At 52.4% G+C, this 21,220-nt stretch overlaps 1 protein-coding gene and 1 long non-coding RNA gene across 2 annotated transcripts in view; one reads left to right on the forward strand and one right to left on the reverse strand.

The window, feature by feature from the left end:
* JPH3 (junctophilin 3) overlaps positions 1-15,000 on the forward strand; it is a 57,056-nt gene extending 42,056 nt beyond the window's left edge. Inside the window, exons 4-5 of the mRNA XM_054198664.1 lie at positions 2,261-3,180; positions 14,874-15,000. Coding sequence (XP_054054639.1) covers positions 2,261-3,180; positions 14,874-14,954 — 1,001 coding nt within the window. The 3' untranslated portion in view covers positions 14,955-15,000. The remainder of the gene's footprint in view (positions 1-2,260; positions 3,181-14,873) is intronic.
* Positions 3,075-19,976, reverse strand: LOC128908448 (uncharacterized). Its single transcript, XR_008465950.1, has 11 exons — positions 19,602-19,976; positions 18,227-18,472; positions 17,997-18,111; positions 16,189-16,288; positions 13,514-16,066; positions 12,566-12,812; positions 12,043-12,109; positions 5,738-7,978; positions 4,896-5,085; positions 3,508-3,702; positions 3,075-3,420 (listed from the first exon to the last, which is right to left on the reverse strand). It is a non-coding gene; the product is annotated as an uncharacterized LOC128908448 (long non-coding RNA).
* Positions 19,977-21,220: the final 1,244 nt, after the last annotated feature.

A 21,220-nucleotide genomic window follows, 5' to 3' on the forward strand; every position in this document is an offset into this window, starting at 1 on the left:
CGTTTATTCCCTCCCTGCCTCAGTTTCCCATCTGTGATACTGGAGGGTGGCTGGAACAGCAACGTCTCAACAGCAGCCACAAAATCGGTCTGTATTTTTCCCCAGAGACAGTAATTCTGCGTGAAAGCGGAGGGGGTGAACTCCGCCTTCCTCCCTCACCACAATTTCCCACCAGGACAAGGATTGCTCGGGGGACCCAGATAAATCCCGGGTGTTTCAGTCTCCCACAGACATACAGGGACATGGGGAACGCGCTAAGACTGAACTATCTGTCACAAAACACGAACAGAATTTTCTGTGGCAAACAACACCAAAAAAATCGACAGTCATCAGAAGGCCAATTTCCCATCGAGAAATTGCTTCTGTAGCAAATTTCCGAGCAGCCTTCTTACTATTTACCTCCCCTGCAAGTGCTTCAATGGGGACATCTGTCCCCACGCTCCCGGCGTCCCCCGCATGTATCCGGACCACGGCGCAGTGGGACGCGGGGACGGCTGCGGGCGAAGGCACGTCCCAGCAGCGGCAGCGGCTCCCCGGGAAGATGCGATAGAGAAAATTACTCAGCAAAAGTGGAGATGTGAGAGCAGGCGCTTCAGAGCATTTATTTTTAAACCGTGGTAAGAAATTGAGTTCTTCCTTTTTGAGCCTCATTTCTTGTCTAGCCGTAGCAATTGCAATTAGATGCATTTCAGGGGCATTAGGCAGTTAATATATTTATCAAATTATTCATGTAATTTAGCATGCCTTTAGCCGGGAACAACTGTGCCTTGAGAGAGTAAAATGAGAATTAACCACTGTTAGCTTGCACCCCCTTGAAATAATTTGGTGTTTCATCCATGATTAATAAGTTGCAGTTTTTTTCGGATTGTCCGGAGAAGTGACATGTTTCTTGCCAGCTGGTCACCTCCCGCAGAAGACACTCAACTGATTTTAAGTCCCCGTCCCCAGGGAGACATCGTCTGGGGTGTCCTCTGGGCTCGAAGGGAACGAGGTGCGTTCAGCACGGTAAAGATAAGGTGATCTTATCTTTAAAGATACGGTGTATATCGTACTCACGTAGCCCCGAACACGCTACCTTGGTCCTGCCTAAACGCGACACACGACTGCCCGTGTGCTCTCCGTCACGTCCACCAATGGGGGCTGAGTGGGGAAGCATCCGTGTCGTCCTTGTCTGTGTGGGGCAGGAAAGCTGTTCCACGTAGGGTTTATGGGGTTTTTTTGTCTTAATGAGAGGCTTGCACATCTGCCCAGAAGGGACCATCACCCTCTGAAAGCTCCCAGGTGAGATTCCCCTTCCAAAGCCAGGCAGCTGCAAAGCCAACGTGTTTCTTGTCCGGAGAAGGAGCGTGAGGGCTGTGGGCAGTGAGCTGGGCACAATCCCAGCATCGCCCAGGGCATGGGACGAGCCATGGGCTGCCACCGGCCGCATCTCAGATTTCCCCTCTCGTGCCTGCAAACTGGGGTTGGAGCTGGTGGAAAAAAGGTGGTGAGATGGATGCCCCGAAAAAGGCCCATGGGCAGGGAGATAACGCCCTTAGCGGGGCTGGAGCAACTGCATGCGCGGTGTAGGAATGGTGCCGTGGAGCCGTGCAGGCTGCTTCCGAGTGGGGCTGGGAGCTGCTGCATCCCCGCCACCCAGCCGGGCTCCCAGCAGCTCCGCATCGGAAGTGGCTTCCCCACATAGAGCAACTATTGCGAGTCCTTTGACTCGTAATACGCACACAGGGTCGCTCCAGGCGCATCCCCACGCGAGCAGGGTGCCTGCCGGCAGCAGGGCAGGCGGGAACTGCGGGTGCTAAAGGAGAAGCCGCCCTCGAGCCCCCTTGAGTCAGCTGGAGATGAGAGCCAGGGTGGTGCCAGCTGGTTTCTAAAAGGCTTGGTAGCCCTTGGGCTAGTGGCAGCGGAGAAACACAACCTTAATGCAGGGATGCCTCTGTCTTGATGACACCGGCAGCTGATGCCAAACCGTCTCCCGTGTCAGGCTGCAGCCGCTTCCACCGCGCTGCTCTGCGGGTGCTGGGGGTGATGGCAGGTTTGGTGTAAATCCAGCGGTGCCTCTTCTCTCGGTCTAGCAGCAGAAGCTGTTCATTGTGCGACGCTGCTGCTGTCCTGATCTTGCCCCGCGGTTTCCCTGCCGTCCGACACTCTCAGCCCTATTCTTTGACATGAGAAGCCTGGTGGGCGCCCGCAGACTAGAAATAATCCTGTTGCATTTCTCTCTCTCTCCCTCTCCCTTTTCTCTTAACGACCGCACAAAAAGGGCTCGAATGCCAGCGACCGAAGCGCCAGAACTCGAGCGATGACATTGAGGTCCTCTCCACCGGGACGCCTCTCCAACAAGAGAGCCCCGAGCTGTACCGCAAAGGGACCACCCCGTCCGACCTGACTCCCGATGACAGCCCGCTGCAGAGCTTCCCTGCCAGTCCCTCCTCCACGCCGCCCCTGGGTCCTTCCTGCAGGAACAAGAGCGCTCACTTCTCCAGGCAGGTCTCGGTGGACGAAGAGCGGGGTGGGGAGATCCAGATGTTGCTGGAGGGACGCGGCGGGGATTACTTGCGCCCCAACAGCTGGAGCGAAGAGAAGGTCGGCGGGACGCGCGGCGTGAGAAGCGGGACGCTGCGCAGCGGTCAGCTAGGGTCAGCCTCCATCCCTGAAGACTACAGAGGTCGGAGCGGAGGACACAAACATTCGGCCTCCAACCACAAGCAAAGAGAGAGGTGGACAGATTCCCCAGCCACAGTTTCATGGACTTCCCACCACAGGTCCCACAACCACAGCTCAGGGAGCTCCAAACTGCTTGAGCTCGACGAGGAGAAGATGAGCAATTACGAGATGGAGATGAAGCCCCTCATGAGGATGGATTCTTATATGCAAGAGATTCACACCCAAAAAAGACACTACAGCAAAGGGGGACCCTGCAGGAGCATGGCTGACGACCACCGCGGGGAAGACCGGGGCTTTGGGGTTCAGAGACTGCGGTCTAAGTCCCAGAACAAAGAGAATTTCAGGCCAGCTTCCTCTGCCGAGCCCACGGTGCAGAAACTGGAAAACCTGAGATTTGGGGACAAAGCTGAACCTCGGCTACTGAGGTGGGACTTAACCTTCTCCCCGCCACAGAAATCTTTACCTGTTGCACTAGAATCTGAAGAGGACAATGGGGATGCGCTCAAATCCGGTACGGTAAGTAGGCGAAATTGTGTGTTTGAAATCCGGCCGAGAAACCCGGTGCAGAGCTGTTGTGGTACTGCAGCGGAGCGGAAGGGGAGGTTGCTCGGCCAGCAGAGGTGACCCCCAAACTACCGCGGGTTTGGGCCTTGAATCCGCCCTCCTCCCTTCTCCCATCCTGCAAAATAGCCTGTGCTGGAAGTCGGTGTGGGCTCTTCTCCGCAGACACTCTTGGTGGGAACAGCAGGTTTTTAGCTGAGGGGTGCGAGCAGCAAGTTTGAGTTAGTTTTGCAACCCAGTCCCGGGGCCAGCAATAAAAACACTGGGATTTTGAGCATTCACCTGGTGGAAAAGCTGCAGGAGCAGGCAAGGCGTTGGCGATGCTTCCCTGTGGTTAGGTTATGGCAGGAGAACTTCACGCCGGCCCAAGAGCGTGGCGGGACCCTGTTGCGACGTCAGTGCGTACATCCTGGTAGCTGGGCACCGCGGCAGCCTGCGGCAGCTCTCCATCGCTCCGCCGCTGTGTGGTGGCACTGCCTGTGGAAGCAGGAGTGGCCTTGTCACCGCATCATACGGGAGACCTGACCCAGGTGGAGGAGGGAACCATGGTGACGGAGCTGGGGACGTGTCCAAGGGGTTGCATTCCTGAGCTGATCACTGCTCGGGTTGTCCTGTACTGATCTGCGTGATGTGACACAGCTCAGGATTTTTGGTGTGTGGATGCCGCTGATCCAGGAGGGGGTACGAGCCCCTCGGGGCGGGGGATGCAATGCAAAAGGGTCTCGGCAAACTGCAGACAGGAGGGTGCAAATTCAGGCAGGGAAAGCAACAGGCAAGTACAGCAAGGCCAGTGGGCTATTAGAGCTCTGCAGATCAGGGGGATATAGCAGCTACAGCCAAACGTCAGTCTGCACTGCGGCCCTGCTGTGAAGAACACAAGTAGGCTCTCTAAGCCGGAGCACGGCTTGTGGCACTTGGAGGATAACCCCTTGTGAGACATCCAGTCCTGGGCTCCTCATTTCGGGAGAGACAAGGGCACATTGGGCTTTGACAACCGGCTGCTGGAAGAGCTGGAGGTGGCCGGGCCAGAGGAGAGGAGACAGAGCGATCTTCAAACACATCAAACGGCTGCTGTGTAGTGGAAGGGAATAATCTGTTCTCGATGAACAGAATTAATGGGCTTTAATTCAAGCTTTAGAGGCAGCGGTGAGCCATTAGCCATTACTAGTGAGTTGAGGGTTGGAACGAATTGCCTGGGGAGGCCGTGGTGGCTGGGAGGGAAGAGGTGGTCTAAGACCTGCTTGGACATCTGCAGCTCAGATGTAACTTGGACGGGGCTGAACCTGCCTTGGGAGAAGGCTGAGCTGTGTGATTTTTCGGGTCCTTTCCAGCCCTGTTTTTTGAGGATGAGAAGGGGCTGTTTGCAAGGGCATGTAGCAATAGGACGAGGGGCAATGGCTTAAACTAGAGCAGGGCAGGTTTAGATCAGACATGAGGAAGAAGTTCTTTACACTGAGGGTGGTGAGACACTGGCCCAGGTTGCCCAGAGAGGTGGTGGAGGCCCCATCCCTGGAGACGTTCAAGGCCAGGCTGGATGAGGCTCTGAGCAACCTGATCTAAAGATGTCCCTGCTGGCTGCAGGGGGGTTGGACTAGATGGCCTTTAGAGGTCCCTTCCAACCCAACACATTCTATGGTTCTATTCTATGATTCTGGGATTCCTGGACTTACCATTGAGAGCGGCTTCCTCACTTGTTTTCTCCCCGTTGGTTTGGCATTGCTAGGAGAGGTGACGGGGGTCCGATGGGAGCAGTGGCGAAGCCACCACCGCTCCAAATTGCCCCTTGTCGAGTCAGTGCCAAACACAGGGCAGGGCTGGAGGGGTCCCGTGCTGCCGGGTGTCCCACAGCCCAGGCCAGACCTACACAGGAGAAACGGAAAATCTGTAACTCTCAGGTGGTGACATTTCAGGCTCCGGCAGAAGAAAGGAGCTAAATCTCCCTGTCAGGGCAGCGGAAGATGATGCTTGGTTGGTTGGGAGACAGGGATCATGAAACTGAAATGGCATTTGTCAGTCACGCCGAAAGTTTGGGCTAGAGGCATCACCGTCTGTGACGTATGATTGCCGTTGCCATACCTACAGCATCCCTGCTCCTCCAGCCGCCCGCCGACGGCTCTGCCGGCAGAGCAAAGGTGCCGGCACCTGCAGCCGAGGGATGAGAGTGAACGGGTGGGAGAGAGGAAGGAGCGGTGACATCTGCAGCCCGGGAGCAGCCGGGGTGCAGGAAGGACTAAACTACAGCTCTGCCACAGTTTCCCTGCCGTGGCTGTGGATAAATCACCGCCCCCCACAGCCCCGTAGCTCTCTGCCTTCCAATTCATCTCGCAAGCTGCGGCGCAGGCTCGAGAGCACCCACACAGCGTTTGAGAAGAGCTGAACGCAGTGTGTTTGCTGGTGGACTGCACCGTAGGACGCGTCTTGCCAGTCCAGGAAAAAGAGCTGCAAGTGAAGCCAGCCCCGAGCACACACCACCCAGCCAAGACGCGGGTGCCGAGGCCAGACCTGTCCGTACCTGCTAGCATCCGTGCCCGTGAAGCACGAGAGAAATGACAGGCAGCATTAGGAGCCTGACAGGCTTTCAGAAGGGAAAAGCAGCAGCTGTAATTGCACGGACGTCGACCCTGTTGAAGTCTGTGGGACTTGCAGACGGTCCAGTGCCTTTGATAACGTGACCCCACGCGGCGGGCGGGGAGCTGGGGGAGACACGGGTCCCGAAGGAGGGATGAAACCACCGTTTCTCCTCGCTGAGAGGCAGGCGTTCCTCGGGGAGGTGGCTGCCACGAGCGGCCCTGGGGTCTCTCTCCCCACCCAGCCCGGGTCAGACGCGCTGCTGAGGCTCCTCATCGCACACAAACCCCCCGCCCGGGGAGGAAGGCTTGAGCTGCAGCCCTGCAGGTAAATAGCCGCTAATGCAACCTAACATTAATGGCTATTCCGAGTGAATCCTGGGCACTAACGGAGGGGCACAGCCTGCATGGAAAGGCGCACAGAAAAGCCATTAGGATGCACATCATACTTTTTAAGTGCTGTAGCTGTGAAGCAGCATGTTCAGTTTTCTCACATTCATAACCGAGGGTGGAACAGATGGCGAAGGTTTGGGAGGAAGCTAATGTAATACAGAGGAAGAGATAATATGTGGATTTAAATAACCTACAATGCCAGCAACAATTTGTTCTAGCAAGAATTGCACTGTGCTCGCAGGGTTTTGTTCCGTGTGGCCTGGCAGGGAGTGGGGGGTCGTCGGGCAGGAGCAGGGGAAGGGGGTGTAGGAGAGGGATGGGAAGTGCCGGGATTTGTGTTCCAACCTCCTGCCGGACGCCGTGACCTTGCCTGCACCTGCCATCAAGGATCTCGAAGCATTTCAAACTTCGGTGAACGTAGTGAGTGCCTGAGGAAGAGGAGGGAAAGGCTGAGGGGGAAGGACTTATCCCACACTCCCCACATCCACCTCCCTCCGTGCACGCTCCGTGACACAGGGCACTCGCACGGTCAGTCCTAAAAAACCAAAAAAACCACCAAAAAACCCAAGCCCCACTGCCTCCTGCTCACGTTCCAGATCTTTTCACGCAGAGTTAAGGCTCCCCAACTTCCCCAGAGCCCCGTTTCTCGTGCTCGCCTGAGATAGCCCTCCCCTTGCGACGTCCCGCAGCTCGCCTCCAGCGCGCAGGCGAAGCCCGGGAAGGGCTGGCTGTGCGCACGCGTGTGCCGTGCACGCGTGTGTGTGCCCACGCCGTTTCAGCTTGCCTGACAGCCTGCTTCCCTGCGATCCGCGGCACCGCCATCTGTGAAGCTGCTCGCTGAAAAGGGCATTTCTCATCTCCCAGGCAGCTGGGCTGTTTCAGAAAGGTGCCTGCCAACGAACGGGAAGGATGCTCTTAGCTGAGGAGGGCTATTTTTGCCCTACCTGGAGTATCCCTGCGCAGAACTGAGGTCACCCTCGCAGGTTAGCTTGTTTTAAAAATAGTCCGCCATAAACCGGCTCGACACATGCCATCGATGAGCCCGGCGGGTTGGCTCTGTGTTGGAGTGCCGGCTCCAGCTTTGAGAGCGAACACACCTCTGGCAGCGCTCGCGGGAACGGGGTGGGGATGCAAAAGGCGTTGCAAAAACGCAGCCTTAAAATTATGACTTCTCTCCCCACACCACTAAGATTTTTGTCTTAGGAACAGCTTTGGGGGGGGGCGTCCCTTGGTGTCCAGCCTCTTGCAGCCTGTGCCCAGGTGGGGATGCGACCTTTAGACTTACAGGTAGCTATATGAGCTACAGGAGCTTTGATCTTCTCGGTCATTTTTCACCAGGCCCTTACAAAGAGGCTCCCAGAACCCCCGTTCACTGGTGCTGCACATCAGTAATTGAAAATTGCTCTTATAAAGGTCATTTCTTGAGGCCACTGCTCAATAACATTGATGAAATTCAGCGCTGCTTGGTGTTCGCCATCAGGGGACTTCGGGGTTTCAGGGTCATCAAGCCGGCGCTACAGCCATACGGACGCTTTAAAATTCCATTTAAAGCCACCTGATCTTTCTGTGTCTCTGTGTGCACTGACCCCTGCGCGCACAGAGCAAACTCACATCAATTGTCATCGTTCGGGCAGATGAAAACGGAAACCAACGCGCCAGGACCGGTGTCGGTGTTGTCGGATTAAGGGACTTATACGAACGTCACCATCCTCTCCGGCCCTAAAGGCCCACGAGGCGCAAAGCTCAAGCCTGTGCCTGAATGCTTCACAGGTTCCCAGAGCCTTTGAGAAGATCTAAAATGGGGAAGGAAAAAAGGAATTGTTGAGACACTGGAAAGGGAAAGAGGTTTTCTAAAATGCCAGCAACCCTTTTATCCATCAGCACAAAAGGCATCACATTTTTAGGGTTGGGGGGAAAAAAAAAAAAAAAGAAGAACACATCTCCTTTTCTGCAGGTGCTGAACATCTGCAGCTTCTAAAAGGGCAAAGAAGTGTTTTAGGCGCAGAGGTCCTCAGCGCGCCTGCGAGAAGGGCCAGTGTTCGGGCACAAACGGAGCCTGATTCATGTACCTGTCCTCATTTAGCAGGAGCGATCGCGGCCATTTAGATGAGGACTTCTAGGGACACGCTGTGGTCTCACTAAAGGCACCCTGGAGGTGTGAGTAGGCTCGAGACTCGGCCCTTTAAAATCCCCCTCTCTCAGAAAGCCCGATGGTAGGGCAGCAGCCAAAAAAAAACCACCAAACCCCCTCCCCAGCCACCCCTGACATTTTCTTCCATTGTCACGTGCTGTCGGGTAACATCTCAGTGGTCTCAGCTGTTTGCTGACTGTCCTGCTGCTGACTGCAAACAAACCGGGGGGAAACGGTTGCAGCAACCGGGGTTTGCGAGGCATCTGCTGGGTTAGGGATCTCAGAGGGACCCCCTTCTCGCCTCCAGGTACCCCCCGCCGGGGAGGGATCCCGGCAGCTGCGGCATCTTCCTCTCTCGCTCGCTGGCTGCGCGAGGGGCGTATTTTCCATCGAGATATTCTGAGCAGGTTTCGCTGTCGCTGGGGAAAGTGAGGAGGAGGCAGCCAATCTGCAGAGCGCAGGGCTCTGCCGGAGCCGGCCGCGCAGCCGGAGCGCAGCGAGGACGCTCGGGGAACGGGGGGCTCAGCCCAGGCTTCCACGGAGCAAGGTTGCGGGGACGGAGCAGGGCAGCTTGCCCCAGAAATGCCACCTCCCTGCTGATGCGGGCGATGGATGCTGCCTTTTCCAGCGGCTGAGGGGCTATTCTTGAAGGGGTTTACCTCGAGGTGGAGCGTTTTCTTCGGGAAAGTTAGGCACCGTTAGCCCGAAAGAGTGTAAAATGAGATAAAAAAACCCAAACAAACCAGCTGGCTGTTTCCTCTGTCCCAAACAGACACCCACTGTTTGAATTGTGAAGCTTCACCTGCACCTCAGCCCCGGCTCGATGCCGTGCATGGAGATGCTCCCGTCTATGGGAAGATGCTCCCAATCTGCTGGGAAAGGGGCCTGGGGACTTTTTCGTGGTTAGATTCCTTGGGACTAAACCCTGTGGCTTATCCCCGTGGTCCTCTCAGTCTTCCTGCTGCAGGTTTTTCCGTTCATTCTTTCTCCCCACCGGGAGCCTTCCCCGGGTGTCCTAACACAAGCGTGTCTGGGTTTTCCTTATTTCTCTCATCTCGAGCAAACAGGTTCGAACCCCAGTCCCTGTACGTGTCCGTACAGGTGTGAGCTATAATTACGTGGGAGACACCCGCTCGCCACCCACACCTCTAGCGATGAGCCGGGTCCGAGCATGGCCGCAGGGGCTGCAGCGGGAAGAGCCGACACAGGCACAAAGCGAAGGGCGTGGGGGTTGTCTCTTCTCAAAACAAATAATAATCGGAAGCTGTTCTTCCTCTAATCTCTTTCATGTCCAGACAGCGCAGGTATTACTTGTAACAACGTGAGGTAAATAATGTTCAGAGAGAAATGCGATGTTGAACTTGACAGGGTCCTTTTAAAACCCTTTTAATCTCAGGGGCCCTTTGATGTACCTGAAGGGAGCACCTCGCTGCCTTTGCTCCTGTCATCCTGGATTCATTTTAGGGTTTTGAGCCCAACTCCGCGTCTTCTTCTAGCTTTGAAAAAGCTGGGGTCAAACGCCAGCTTTTGACCGCACGAGAACCAAGAATCTTAAAAACATACATAGATCTCCAAACACACAGCTCGCTCCCGGCTGCGTAACGGGAGGACTGAACCAGAAGCAACAAAAGGCTTCGTTAAGAGACACCGCCTCGGCACAAATCCCTGCGTCCACTTCACCCACCCGGGTTTTTTTCTGCAGAAGCGGGTTTTTCGGTACCACCCGACTCAGTTGGGTACCCAGTGCCCGTTCCTCTTGCACGGGCACATCCAGCATCTCCCGGGCTCCCTTCCTCGAGTCGCGGGAGATGCAGCAATGCGCTGGAGAAAGCCAAGCAAATCCCTTATGTTTCTCTTGCTAAATGCTCCTTAACTGTTTCACAGCAGCCTGTTCCTGGCAATTATGTGACAATTCAGCACAAATGCCACGGCGCTGCTAAGTTTTCAGCACTTTCCGCAGTGCTGAGGCTGGAAAACAATGCATATATATTTTTTGCTGATCCAAGTCCTTAGTAATTACACTTAATAGATCCCAGAGGGATTCCTAGGTAACCTGCACTATGGTTTCCATGGCAGAGAGACAGAGCTTGTACCCTGCGATAACACATAATAATGGATTGTTAATGCTTAAATTAATTATGCTACAATTGTATTTGTAAACCAGCTGTCCCTTGTATTCCCAGTAAGGCTCTTGAGTTGCTACACAACAGTTAAAGGATAAAAACAAACAAGACAGAGGGGCAGAACTGGTGGTGCTGGGCTGCAGCCCCCATCAGAGCCGCAGCGTCCCGAAACCCACAGCCTGGCAGAGACCTTCACTCGTTATTTCTGCAGCTGCTTTTAGTGTTATTACTCCTGTGCCATAGCAAGGGGTTATTCACGTTTCAGGGTTTCCATGGGTTTGGGTCTAGGTTCCAGCTCCCTAAACCTCGGAGGAAATCTTCAAAGTCCCAGGAGACTATCTCTGTTGATACAGAAGGACCCTTTCGCCTCGCTGATACTGGGGGATGTTGCCCATCCTTGGCAGATGTTTTCCTCCCCCTATGAAGGAGTCCAGGGATCTTATTATAAAAAATAAAAATTAAAAAAAAAAACCCTCAGCCCCAGAGCTGCCTTGTTTTGCTGATGAAATCCAGTATGCCGGATGATGCTCCGGCGCACCAGAGCTTGATTGCATTTTCCCTTTCCTGGAGCCAGGCTGGTAACCATTCTGGGTGGAATTCGTCTCACGTCACTTGATCTACAGACAGCCTAGATGGTGAGCGCAGACTAGATGTCTAACATTTAGACAGCTAAAATTGGGTGAGAGGACGCTGCCAACTGGCGTCTGCTTCCCAGTAAAGCAGGTTCTGGACATGCGGGCACTGTGCTGGGAGGCAGCGCGGCGTTTCGCGGCAGAGCCCCGTCTCCTGAATGACAGGCAGGGTAGTTTAAACAAATCTCTGCAGTTCCTGACGGCCTGCTTTAGCACTACTATTTCAGGGCTTAAAGAGAGTGTTGTAGCTTTTTTTTTTTTTTTTTTAAAAAAAAAAGATAGAAAAGCTTTGCAGGCTGCTTGCTGTCTGCGACACACAAACGCCAGGCACGGAAAATCAGCTCAACCTCTGGCTTTCTCGCACCCCAGACTGCGATACTGCTGGCCTTAGGGGTTTCATTGGGCTTTTCTAAGCCTCAGGAAGGCCAAAGATGAGATAAAGCCCTACCAAACTACTGAGGCAACACGCAAAGTTGCAAATCAGGGGCTGTTTCTCTTCTTTCCGAAGGTGGGCGGCTCACGGTCGAGGGCTAGCGTGTGGCCTGCGAGTTGTAAAAGCTGCTAGTTCTAAAATGCTGTCTGCAGCTGCTGTAAAAGGGAGTTCACTGACCTACTGCCAGGCTGGGCTCAGCAAAACATCTCTTCCAAAGCACAAACCCAAAAAGTGATTCATCTTCTGCCTGGGCACCGAGCAGCAATCACTTCTTAGAAACAGATGACACGTATCCCAGGACACCCTTGCCATCAAAGGGGAGAAGGGCAAGCGTTTCCTCTGAGCAGAGGTTAAGGCACAAAGACCTTACAAGTTAGAAATAAGCCAGACACAAGCATTTAGAAATGCAGCAGGATTTGTAATTGGAGCTAAAACAGAAGCTTCAGAGTCGCAAAGCTGCTTATCCACCAGCTGCCACAGGCAGGACTCCAGCCCCTGCTAAGACACGCCGGTGTCTCACGGCAGGGAGCAGCCGTACCTGCAATTGCTGCGTGGAGGGCCCTTGTTGGAGTCAGCGTGGGGAAGAAGGTGTTAAAAAGAAGGACCTGTAAAAAGGAAGCGGAATTCGTAGGTTGTCAGACAGGTGGATTTGAGCTGCTCAGTTTGCAGACACCCCCTTCCAGGTCATCATCCTATTTCTGGGATGCTTTTGCTGGCAGGCGCAGTGGCGGAGCAGGCATTTTCTCCTGCCTCTGCGCTGAACAGGGGATGCAGGATGCGGATAGGCGCAGAACCAGGGAGCTGAGCAAAACAATCGTCCATGGGAACGTGCACGTTGATTCCCCCCATTTTTCTAGGTGAGGGCACGACTTTGATGCACCGGTGTATAAATGAAGGGTGTGCTCCCTCCCCGGACACCATCCCACCATCAGCATCCTCTGAACACAGCACAAAGGCTTGTGATTTCAGTCAGCCCAACAGGTCCATCCCAAAGTATCTGTGTGTGAGAGGGTGAAGCTCAAACACCAGGGAATTAAGAGCCGGCCGGTCCTGCTCTATACCTTTTGTCAGGGAGGAGAAAGCAGCCTCCAGATGATCCCGGGCTCGCGGCAGCTGGTATACAACTTTGCCTCCTTCACGGTATTGAAACGATGCAGTAGCCTGAGCGGAGCAGGGGCAGGCATGGTGGCTGCTTCTTTGGCAGGGGAAATCAAATGGCGAGCGGACCAAGCGCGAGGGAGAGCCATTAAGTCCTTCCCTGGCTGCGAGGTGGAGGGAACCGAGTGCATTTTGTGTCTCTGTGGTGCCCTGCCAACAGAAACAACGACAGTGATAATCGCTTGCAATCTGTTATTACATTAACACCAGCTCAAAAATCGTAAAACCCAATAATCTTTTGAAATGAAGCTAACCCACCGCTCCCCCCCCAGTGTAAATAACACGCCGCGTCGCAGCGCTTGGCAGCGGCAGGGCCGGCGGGGAGGAGTGGTAACAGGGGGGTGGTTTCTGCCTTTGGGAGGCTTTGCGTGGTGCAGGCGGAGAGATTTGCTGGAAGCAGTCAGGCGTGGATACCTGGCTGCCAGGAGAGGCTCTCCGCAATCCCTCCATGTGGTTGGCTTCCTTTGACCCTGTTGCTAAGCTACAAATATGCCTATGCTCCAGCATCCTCGCTCCCACCCACTCCCAAATGCGAACTGAATCAGCCTGCTCAGAAGAGAAACGATCTCTGGCCACCAAGGAGCTTTTTTTTGCCTTTTTTTTTTTGCCTTTTTTTTTTTTGCATCCACCCCCCCGGCCCCTAGCAGCTCTGCAGAGCGGTACCAGGACTTGCTCGGAAAGGGGGCCCACCCCTGCCCCGTGCCGACCCGACGGCCATGGGGCCTTTGCGACGAGGGCAGGAGCATAGAGAAAAGCGTTTATACCATTCCAGGCGATTAAAGCTGGCACAGCTCCGTTGCAGCAAGAATAGACGAGGATACCAGCTACTCCGAGAAATAGCTACCACCTACCTGCACACAGGCTTGCTCACCCTGATGCGAGCCACGTTAACGCTTTAGGACAGCAAACGTCTCATGGCAGGGACGAGGTGGCAGGGTGGATGTTTTTCTGACCAATGCGCTGCAGAAAGATGCGTTGGAGGGTTGTCTGCAGTCCTGGCACCGAGCGGTCTCTTCCCATCATTCCTGGCGTGCTAATAGGGTCCAGCATCCTCGTCAGGTCCAACGCAAGTTATCTGGGCCGCCTTTATGCTCAGTGGAAAGTAATGGGTGCTTCTGGGGTGCGCTTCAAGCCCCTAGAGTGGGAGGCTGACGTGGGCCAGCTGCGGGGCGAGATGCTGCGATAGTCCTCGGGAGCTTGATTTGGTCCATGTGAACCTCAGGAAAGGAGCTTTCCCAAAATGTTGCCTTGACATAGACCACCGTATGCTGGCCTGACTTTTGCCATTATCAGGATACCTGTACAAGCAGTCGTGTTTACTGGGGAATGTTCTTTGAAGGCTCCTCCAAATCATCCCCAAAAAACTATATGATCCAATATACATTTATTTTTTTTCCTTTTTCATTGACCACCCCGGGTAAGCAACCGATTTTAGTTATTGTTTTAAGGCCAGATTTCCTACGTGCGGGACATGGGGGAGTCCATGAGCAACTGCCGTCCTAATGGATGTGTCCGGTGGGTTTGCATCCGGGTGTCTGCTGGGCAGACGCTGGGTCCGGAGCTCACGTCGGGACTTCCCACGCCATTGGTGCTAATGCGTGACCAGAAACAGTCTGCCCCAGGGCTTGCAGGTGTCCGTGTCTATTGAGGCAAATGGATGGAGAGTAAGTGTGGAAGTGGCTCAGAAAAGCAGGAGTCCGGCAGCTTTGCTGTCACTCGGGCATAAAGGGACAGCGCTGCCGGGGATGCTGCGGGCCCCAAAAACGCCTTGGGCTATGGGTCAGTGTGGGGAGGGAGCAAAGGGGCTCCTGGCAGAGCCCGGATCACTTCTGTTGGTGGAACGGGAGAGGGATTTGTCTGCCTTTGGAGAACCGGAGGGCTGCCTTAGGAGGACATCGTGCTTAGCTGAAAGAGCCGGGGGGGACCTGTTTATTGTCACAGGGACGGAGGCAGCAGATCTGGGTTTAGTCCCTGCTTCTGCCGTTTGCTCACCTCTGAGGGGGAGATCTTCATTCGCACCGTCCTCACTAGGGCAGCAGCCTGCGAAGCTTCAGCGAGGGTTACCGAGAGCTTTGGGATCGTTTGCTGGAGGGTGTAAATGGGCCGTCTGGGGTCTGCAACCCGCTGTCCTGCCGCGGCCCGGACCCAGCACAACCTTCGGCAGACTTCCAACGCGCCTTCTAACTCCTTCTCCTTCTCTTTCTCTTCCAGGGCTCAGCTCCAATCCTGGTAGTCATGGTGATCTTACTAAATATTGGAGTCGCCATTTTGTTTATTAACTTTTTCATCTAATTCAAGACTGTCTTGTTTGCAAAAATAACAGTTACATGTATGAATGGGGGAAAACAAAACAAAACAAAAACAAACCAAACAACAACAACAAAAAGGGAAAAATCATAACTCGAACTGTCCTACGACAATTTCCAAGTCTTTTCACAGAAGAACAACAAACGATCGAGTCTCACTCACAGTTTGCCTTTTTTCCTGGGTAATGTTTTTTGGATTTTAGCCAAAATTCTTTGCTTGTATAACACTATGCTGTGTGGCATGGCAAAATGCTATCAACACTCTGCCCCCCCAACACTGGAAAGGATGAGAAGGAATCCCAACAAAATAAAACCTCATTCCCCTTCCCCTCAACCCCCCCAAAAAAATATATTCGTAACAACGGTAACAAACCCCAAAATGGAGACGAGGTGAGGGGACTGTGGGGAGAGTTTGTTTGAAGTATGTACGGGTCCTGGGATGCTCCAGGCTGAGTTTCCCAGGGAAATCCACAACAGCTTTAACGATAAAGTAAACAGGAGAGAAAAGCGAAATCAGGCTTTTCTTCCTTCTCCCTTCGCACATGGAGAAACGTTGCTGTAAGAAGGAGGAGAGAAGGAGCACGGGGAAGGCACGCACCCCGTCTAGATGTGAAAGATGGGAGAAGGGCAACGGGCCCCATTTTGTTATTTGTTTTTTAAAACAAAGCAGCAATTGGTGATTTGCTAAATTTCTTGGGGCGGGGAGGGGGGAATAGGGAACACAAGGTGCGAGCAGCAGCCCCCCCACCCTCCTGCCTTCACTCCTCCTCCCCGCGCTGCTCCCCCCGGGCCATGGCAGGGCTGGAAAACCACCTGCTGCTACTTCTAATTCACAGCCGATTTCTCCTGGGTAAAAATGCGTACCCAGATTTCCACCCACCCCCCCTCAAAAAAAAAAAAAACCAACAAAAAACCAAACCAAAACTTGCAGGCACCTTCAGCAACACAAATTGAGGAGCTGCTGGTCATCCTGCCGGGCTCACCAACACGCGAGGTGCAGCCTTCCTTGAGCATCCCATCCCGAACACGCACGCACAGAGATGCCGGGGAGCAGACTGGTGGGGAGGGAGCAGGGAGAGAGGGCTCAATTCTGATCCGCTTGGGATACAATAAAACGAAATGCAGCAAAATAAGATAAAACTGTTTTTCAAAGGCATCTGGGGAGGAGCACTGGAGCATGTCCCAGAGAGGAGGGAGAGGGTGGTGGGTTTGTCTCTTACATCTTGCTGTGGACTGTTTCAGACATCATGCTTGGGCTCTGAGCATGTAGTATTTTGCACTTTGTAATGCAGGATGTATATTCCAGCTTCCAACATGTCCCTGTAAAAAAAAAAAAAAAAAAAAAAAAAGAAAAAAAAGAAAAAAAAAGGAAAAACAAAAAACCAAACATCGTTGGCAATGGCAGCCTCTAAGGATGTATTCTTTTCTTTTTTTTTTTTTTTCTATGTCACTTAATTTGTTCGTTTATATCATCTTTGTAATATGCCTGCCTTGATTTTCTCCCCTCCCCTGTCCCCACTGATAATATGCATACTCATTAAAGATGCCGTATCCCTGTTCTGAGCTGTCATGGTCCCGATCGCAAGAGCGTGGTCTTAGCTCAATTGCTTGGAAATGGCCGATGGCCCCTCGCTTTTCCAAAACTGTACTGTTTCCTCCCCCCTCATGCCGTCTTTCCCCGCCGTGGGAGGTGGGCTTTGCCGGTGATCCTCCTCCACCACCACCAGGTAGGGTTCAAATGGCTTGTTTGGGATTTGGTACATCCTGGGACCAAATTCCGCCTTCCGTTCTACCCGCTGCAGCTGTGTTCCACGGGAGAAGAGGTGCGAGTGTGGCAGCAACCCGAGGGGGGGATGAAACCCATCTACAGAAATATTGGGGGGGGGGGGGGGGGAAGGAGGGGAAAAAACCCCTCCTCCTCGACATTTGACATACAGAGTTGTTGGATACAGCCCTGACTTGTGGACTCAGCTTTGCTTTGCTTCTGTTTTAGCTGTTTCTCTGCTACCTTTTCAGCAGATTTCTTATTACACTGCACTGGATTGCTATATTTTTAACCAGAAATAAACTAAGGATTAGAGCATGTGCCAGTTAAATTCAGTTCTTTTCCTTACATGGTCTTATTCCCTCCTGTCGCAGTTTTTCTCCCTCTTTTTCTCCCTTTCCCTTTTCAGGCAGAGGGCTATGGGTGGACAGGGTAAATGACAACTGAAGGCAGCGAGATCCCAGTAACTTTTTCATTTCACTTTTCACAGTAACTGTCCATCATCTTCATACCTCTTCCTCTTTATTTTTTTTTCCCCTTTTGGGTCATCTTTTTTTGTACCCTGGAATGGTTGCTGCGTCCTTGCAATGAACCAAATAACGACCTCTTGTGATCGCCGCCCTAGGAGCCCATCCCTGTGTTTTGTAATGCTGGTTGCGACTCTTTGTAAAGACTCTCCAGGACTTTTTTTTGTACATTCAAGTGCACGACACAAAGCTCCCGGCCAGGAGCGGGTTAAGCAGTTACAGGCAAACACAGTACGATATTTAGATGCATATAAAACAGCACAAAAACGCCTCTCATTATCGATCAAATAAAAGTGCCAGTGATTCCATGACTAGCTTTTCACACTGGTGACCGACTGGTTATCCCTGCCTTTGCCCACGAACCAGCAGGTACGTACAGACACAAATGCAACTCGGATTTTTCCTCGCTTTTTTTTTTTCCCTGCGGGATAAAACCTCAGTCGAGCTGAGCTTTGTCCAGCGTGGAAGACAGCCGAAGACTAATATTAATTGGCTCCCAAACCACGTGTTTAAAAATAATGATTCCTTTATTAATCACGGGGAGCTGAGCAATTTGTCTTAGTTCTGGGCTTTTCACATTTGCCCAAGGCCAGAAGTATTCTTGAGAAGTAGCCCAGAGAGAGAGGTAATTCAGTATATTTCCCTGTCTTATGAGCCCTGGATTCATGCGTATCTACCTAAGGCATATTAAAACGTCTATCAGCGTGGCACATAAATCTATGTAAATTGTCCATACCTGCTGTTTTATGTCCACACTGACAGATGCAAGTGAACAGCTGAAGGTTTAGATCATATTTTTTTTTCTAGGCTGCGATGGGATTTTTATGTTCCTGCAGCGGAACAAGCAGCACCTGAAACACAAGGAGGGGCTGGGGCTCAAGGAACCAGCCCACCTCAGTAAAGCCATTGGGAAAAGGGCCACCTCTCCCTCCCCGGGGACACCCTGGTCCTCCAGCCAGCCCCCACCTGTGTGAGCGACGGGCTGGTTTGACACCGCGTTCTTTGGGGAAGGCAAGAAGGAAGGAATACAAAAATCCTCCGCCTGCTCGTGCCACGTCAGCTTCTCACCAGCCCATCTGGCGTCTGGTTTGCTTGTACCCGAGACCCAGATTCTCCGAGCGCGTTGGGACTCTCCAGGGCCTGATCTTTCAGAGATACTGAGCTGTTGCGGCATCTATTTACCTTGTGCGGAGTTATGAAGCCTCAGTACTGCTGGAAAAAAAAAATAAAAAAAATCCAGACTGCAACAGAAGGGGAGGGGCGAGAGGAGAAATAATGTCATTTCGATGATGAAGGGCTTAATTGAAACCCAAGGACTAATTAGATGTCCTGACAGGCTTTGGCAAGTTAGGGAGGATGGAAAAGTAGGAATTTTTTAAAACTATCATAGGGTGAGGTTGGCTCCAGAGATTTGTGCTAAAGCAGACCAGAGCAGAGGCCGGACTGGATCTCCTGCCGGTGCTGCACAGCTTTGCTGCTCGTGGGGAAATTGCTCACACGGAAGATGGGTCTTGCAGACTCTTGACATGGGGACAAGTTTTCCTGGTGTAGGGGAACGGGTCAACTCCTGGCGCAGTCCCCAAATGAATTGCATGGGTCACGTTGCTGCCGATCACTGACCTTCGCGGCAAGGCTCCCTGACCAGCTCTGCGCTGTGCCCAAGGATCGAACCATTGCTGAAGACAACTCCGAATGCAGCAAGCACTAGATACATGCCTTTGAATAACAGATCCACCAGAACCATGCTTCTCTCGGAGGCATTTCAAGCTCAAGAGTTCCTTTTATTGGTCTGTTTAGACTAACATGACCCTCCAGGCACTTAGCTTCAGTGCTACCGCCAACCTGTTTTTCCAGGGTATGCGTAATCACCTCATTACCATGCCAAGCCAGGGGCTTGGGGCTTTCAACAGGAAACGAACCCCCATGGCTACTAATCAGTGCCCAAAGGTCTGAATGTGTAACTCAGACACATCGTGAGCTGTGCTCCCTTCAGCTGAGGCATCTCAGAGGTCATGCTCCGAAACATTAAAGGAAATGGCACTTTGTAGATGTTGAGAGCTGCCGAGCGTTGCCCAAAAGTTTTTGTTGGATGGCTGGCTTAGAAATGCCGTGGTGGGTTATACATTCCCCATCTGGAGGTGTCACTGGAAGACGAGACTCATGTTCGTGCTCAGGTGTCATTTGCTCCACTACACTGCTACCCAGCAGACTCACAATCCTTATCATCTGCCTAGTTCCTTTTATCCCCGATTTGGGTACACTATTAACAGCACCGATGGTCTAGCATGGCTCAGGCTCACTTGTTTTAACATGGTAAGAACACCAACACCCAAGCCCTTACCTCCTCCGCAAGAGCAGCCGCCCCCACCCCAGCAGCAGCTGCATTTTGGTATCGGGTGTTTGGCCTTGTTGGAAGGGAGAGCTGGGAGAATGACTCCCGCGAGCAGCAGGAGCACTGCTCCCCAAGCCCTTCAGCATGGAGCATGTTTCAAAGCCCTTGTCTTGTTCGTCTGTAATGTTCAGAAGCTGTGGGTTAGTGATGAGGGATGCTGCGGCTGTTGGGCCAACAGCTGTTTCCCACCAGAAGCTAAAGCATTTGATATGCTCCCATTCCCACTCCCCCATCCCTCAGAGACCTGTTTTTCTACAAACACGTGTGTCTTTAGCCTTTCTGTCTTGCTGACAGACACAACGTGCTTGGGGCTGTTTAGTACTGGTTGGACTCACCCATGGTGCTGCTGCAGCAAGAAAGCAGAAGCGTTGCTGACACAAAACAAGACGGTGAATGAACCCAGATTCTCTGTAAGATGAATGAAGAAGGATGAGATCAACCCAGACTGCGCAGAGCGCGACAAGCCTGACAAACAAGCAATTTGCCAGCAGAAGTTTTAAGACTGGTTTATCTCCACAAGGCACCACAGCAGGTAGGCAGCGCAGCAAGGAGACCAACAACTCAGCATGATGGAGCCGTTAGCAAAATCCCACAAGCCGCGATGTCAGGAACCGTCTTCCCATCTACAAACAGCATTTATCTCTGGCTCAGCCCAACTACCCTGATTGCTCTCTGATAAAACTCCACAGCAAGGTTCATTCATTTCCACGCTCATCACGCTACACCGCACACACGGACGTGGGGAAGAAGCAATCCCGTGTGTTACAAGCTAAGCTTGAGTTACACGTGAAACCAGTAATCTTCTACTGGGGCCTCTTTTGTGCACCCCCTAAAGTCAAATGCACTTCAGCTGGCACTCTCCTTTATTCTCTTTTTCCCTTCCTACCTGTGCATGTAAATGTGATAGAAAAATTCAGTTTCACTGTGTTACAGTGCAATTACAGTATGTGTGTGGCCAAAAAAAAAAAAGGATTACTAAATACATTTTCCTCAAGGATTAAAAAAAAGTTACTTTGAGCCTTGACTTTTAGCTGAAAAAAACCCCCACCAACCCAGCAGCTTGATTGTTTCCAGATATAATAACACACCAAGGTCTCTTTCTCCAATGTAAATATTTACATGTTCATCCCTTTACAATGAGATGGGCAAAAGCAATGGTCTGATGGATGCCAAAGGAATAACTGAGTTTTATTTGTGCGTTCATGCATTTTAGAAAAAAATGTACAGACTGTTCTTTGTACATGTCAGACAAGAATAACTACTCTTATGACAGACACTGCTAGAGTTTCTCTGTTCCTAGTTTTCCACCAAGTTCTAGCCCTGGCCCTTCTCTTGGGTATCATTTTAGGCAGGACACTTCACTGGTGTGTGTCTGCCCACAAAACACTTACATTCCTCTTTAGGGTACTTTTGGACCCAATACAAGAAAAATAACCAGATATCTGATCCAGCAACCCTCAATAGGCTTCGGTGGACTTTCAGCCAATGCTCAGAGATGCAAGGTACCATTACAGTTTCCTATCAAAGTATCACAGTCTGCATTTCTTAAGACCACGGCAGAGCCCATC

The sequence above is a fragment of the Rissa tridactyla genome, chromosome 4 (genome assembly GCF_028500815.1).
Source record: "Rissa tridactyla isolate bRisTri1 chromosome 4, bRisTri1.patW.cur.20221130, whole genome shotgun sequence".
Taxonomy (NCBI): Eukaryota; Metazoa; Chordata; class Aves; order Charadriiformes; family Laridae; genus Rissa; species Rissa tridactyla.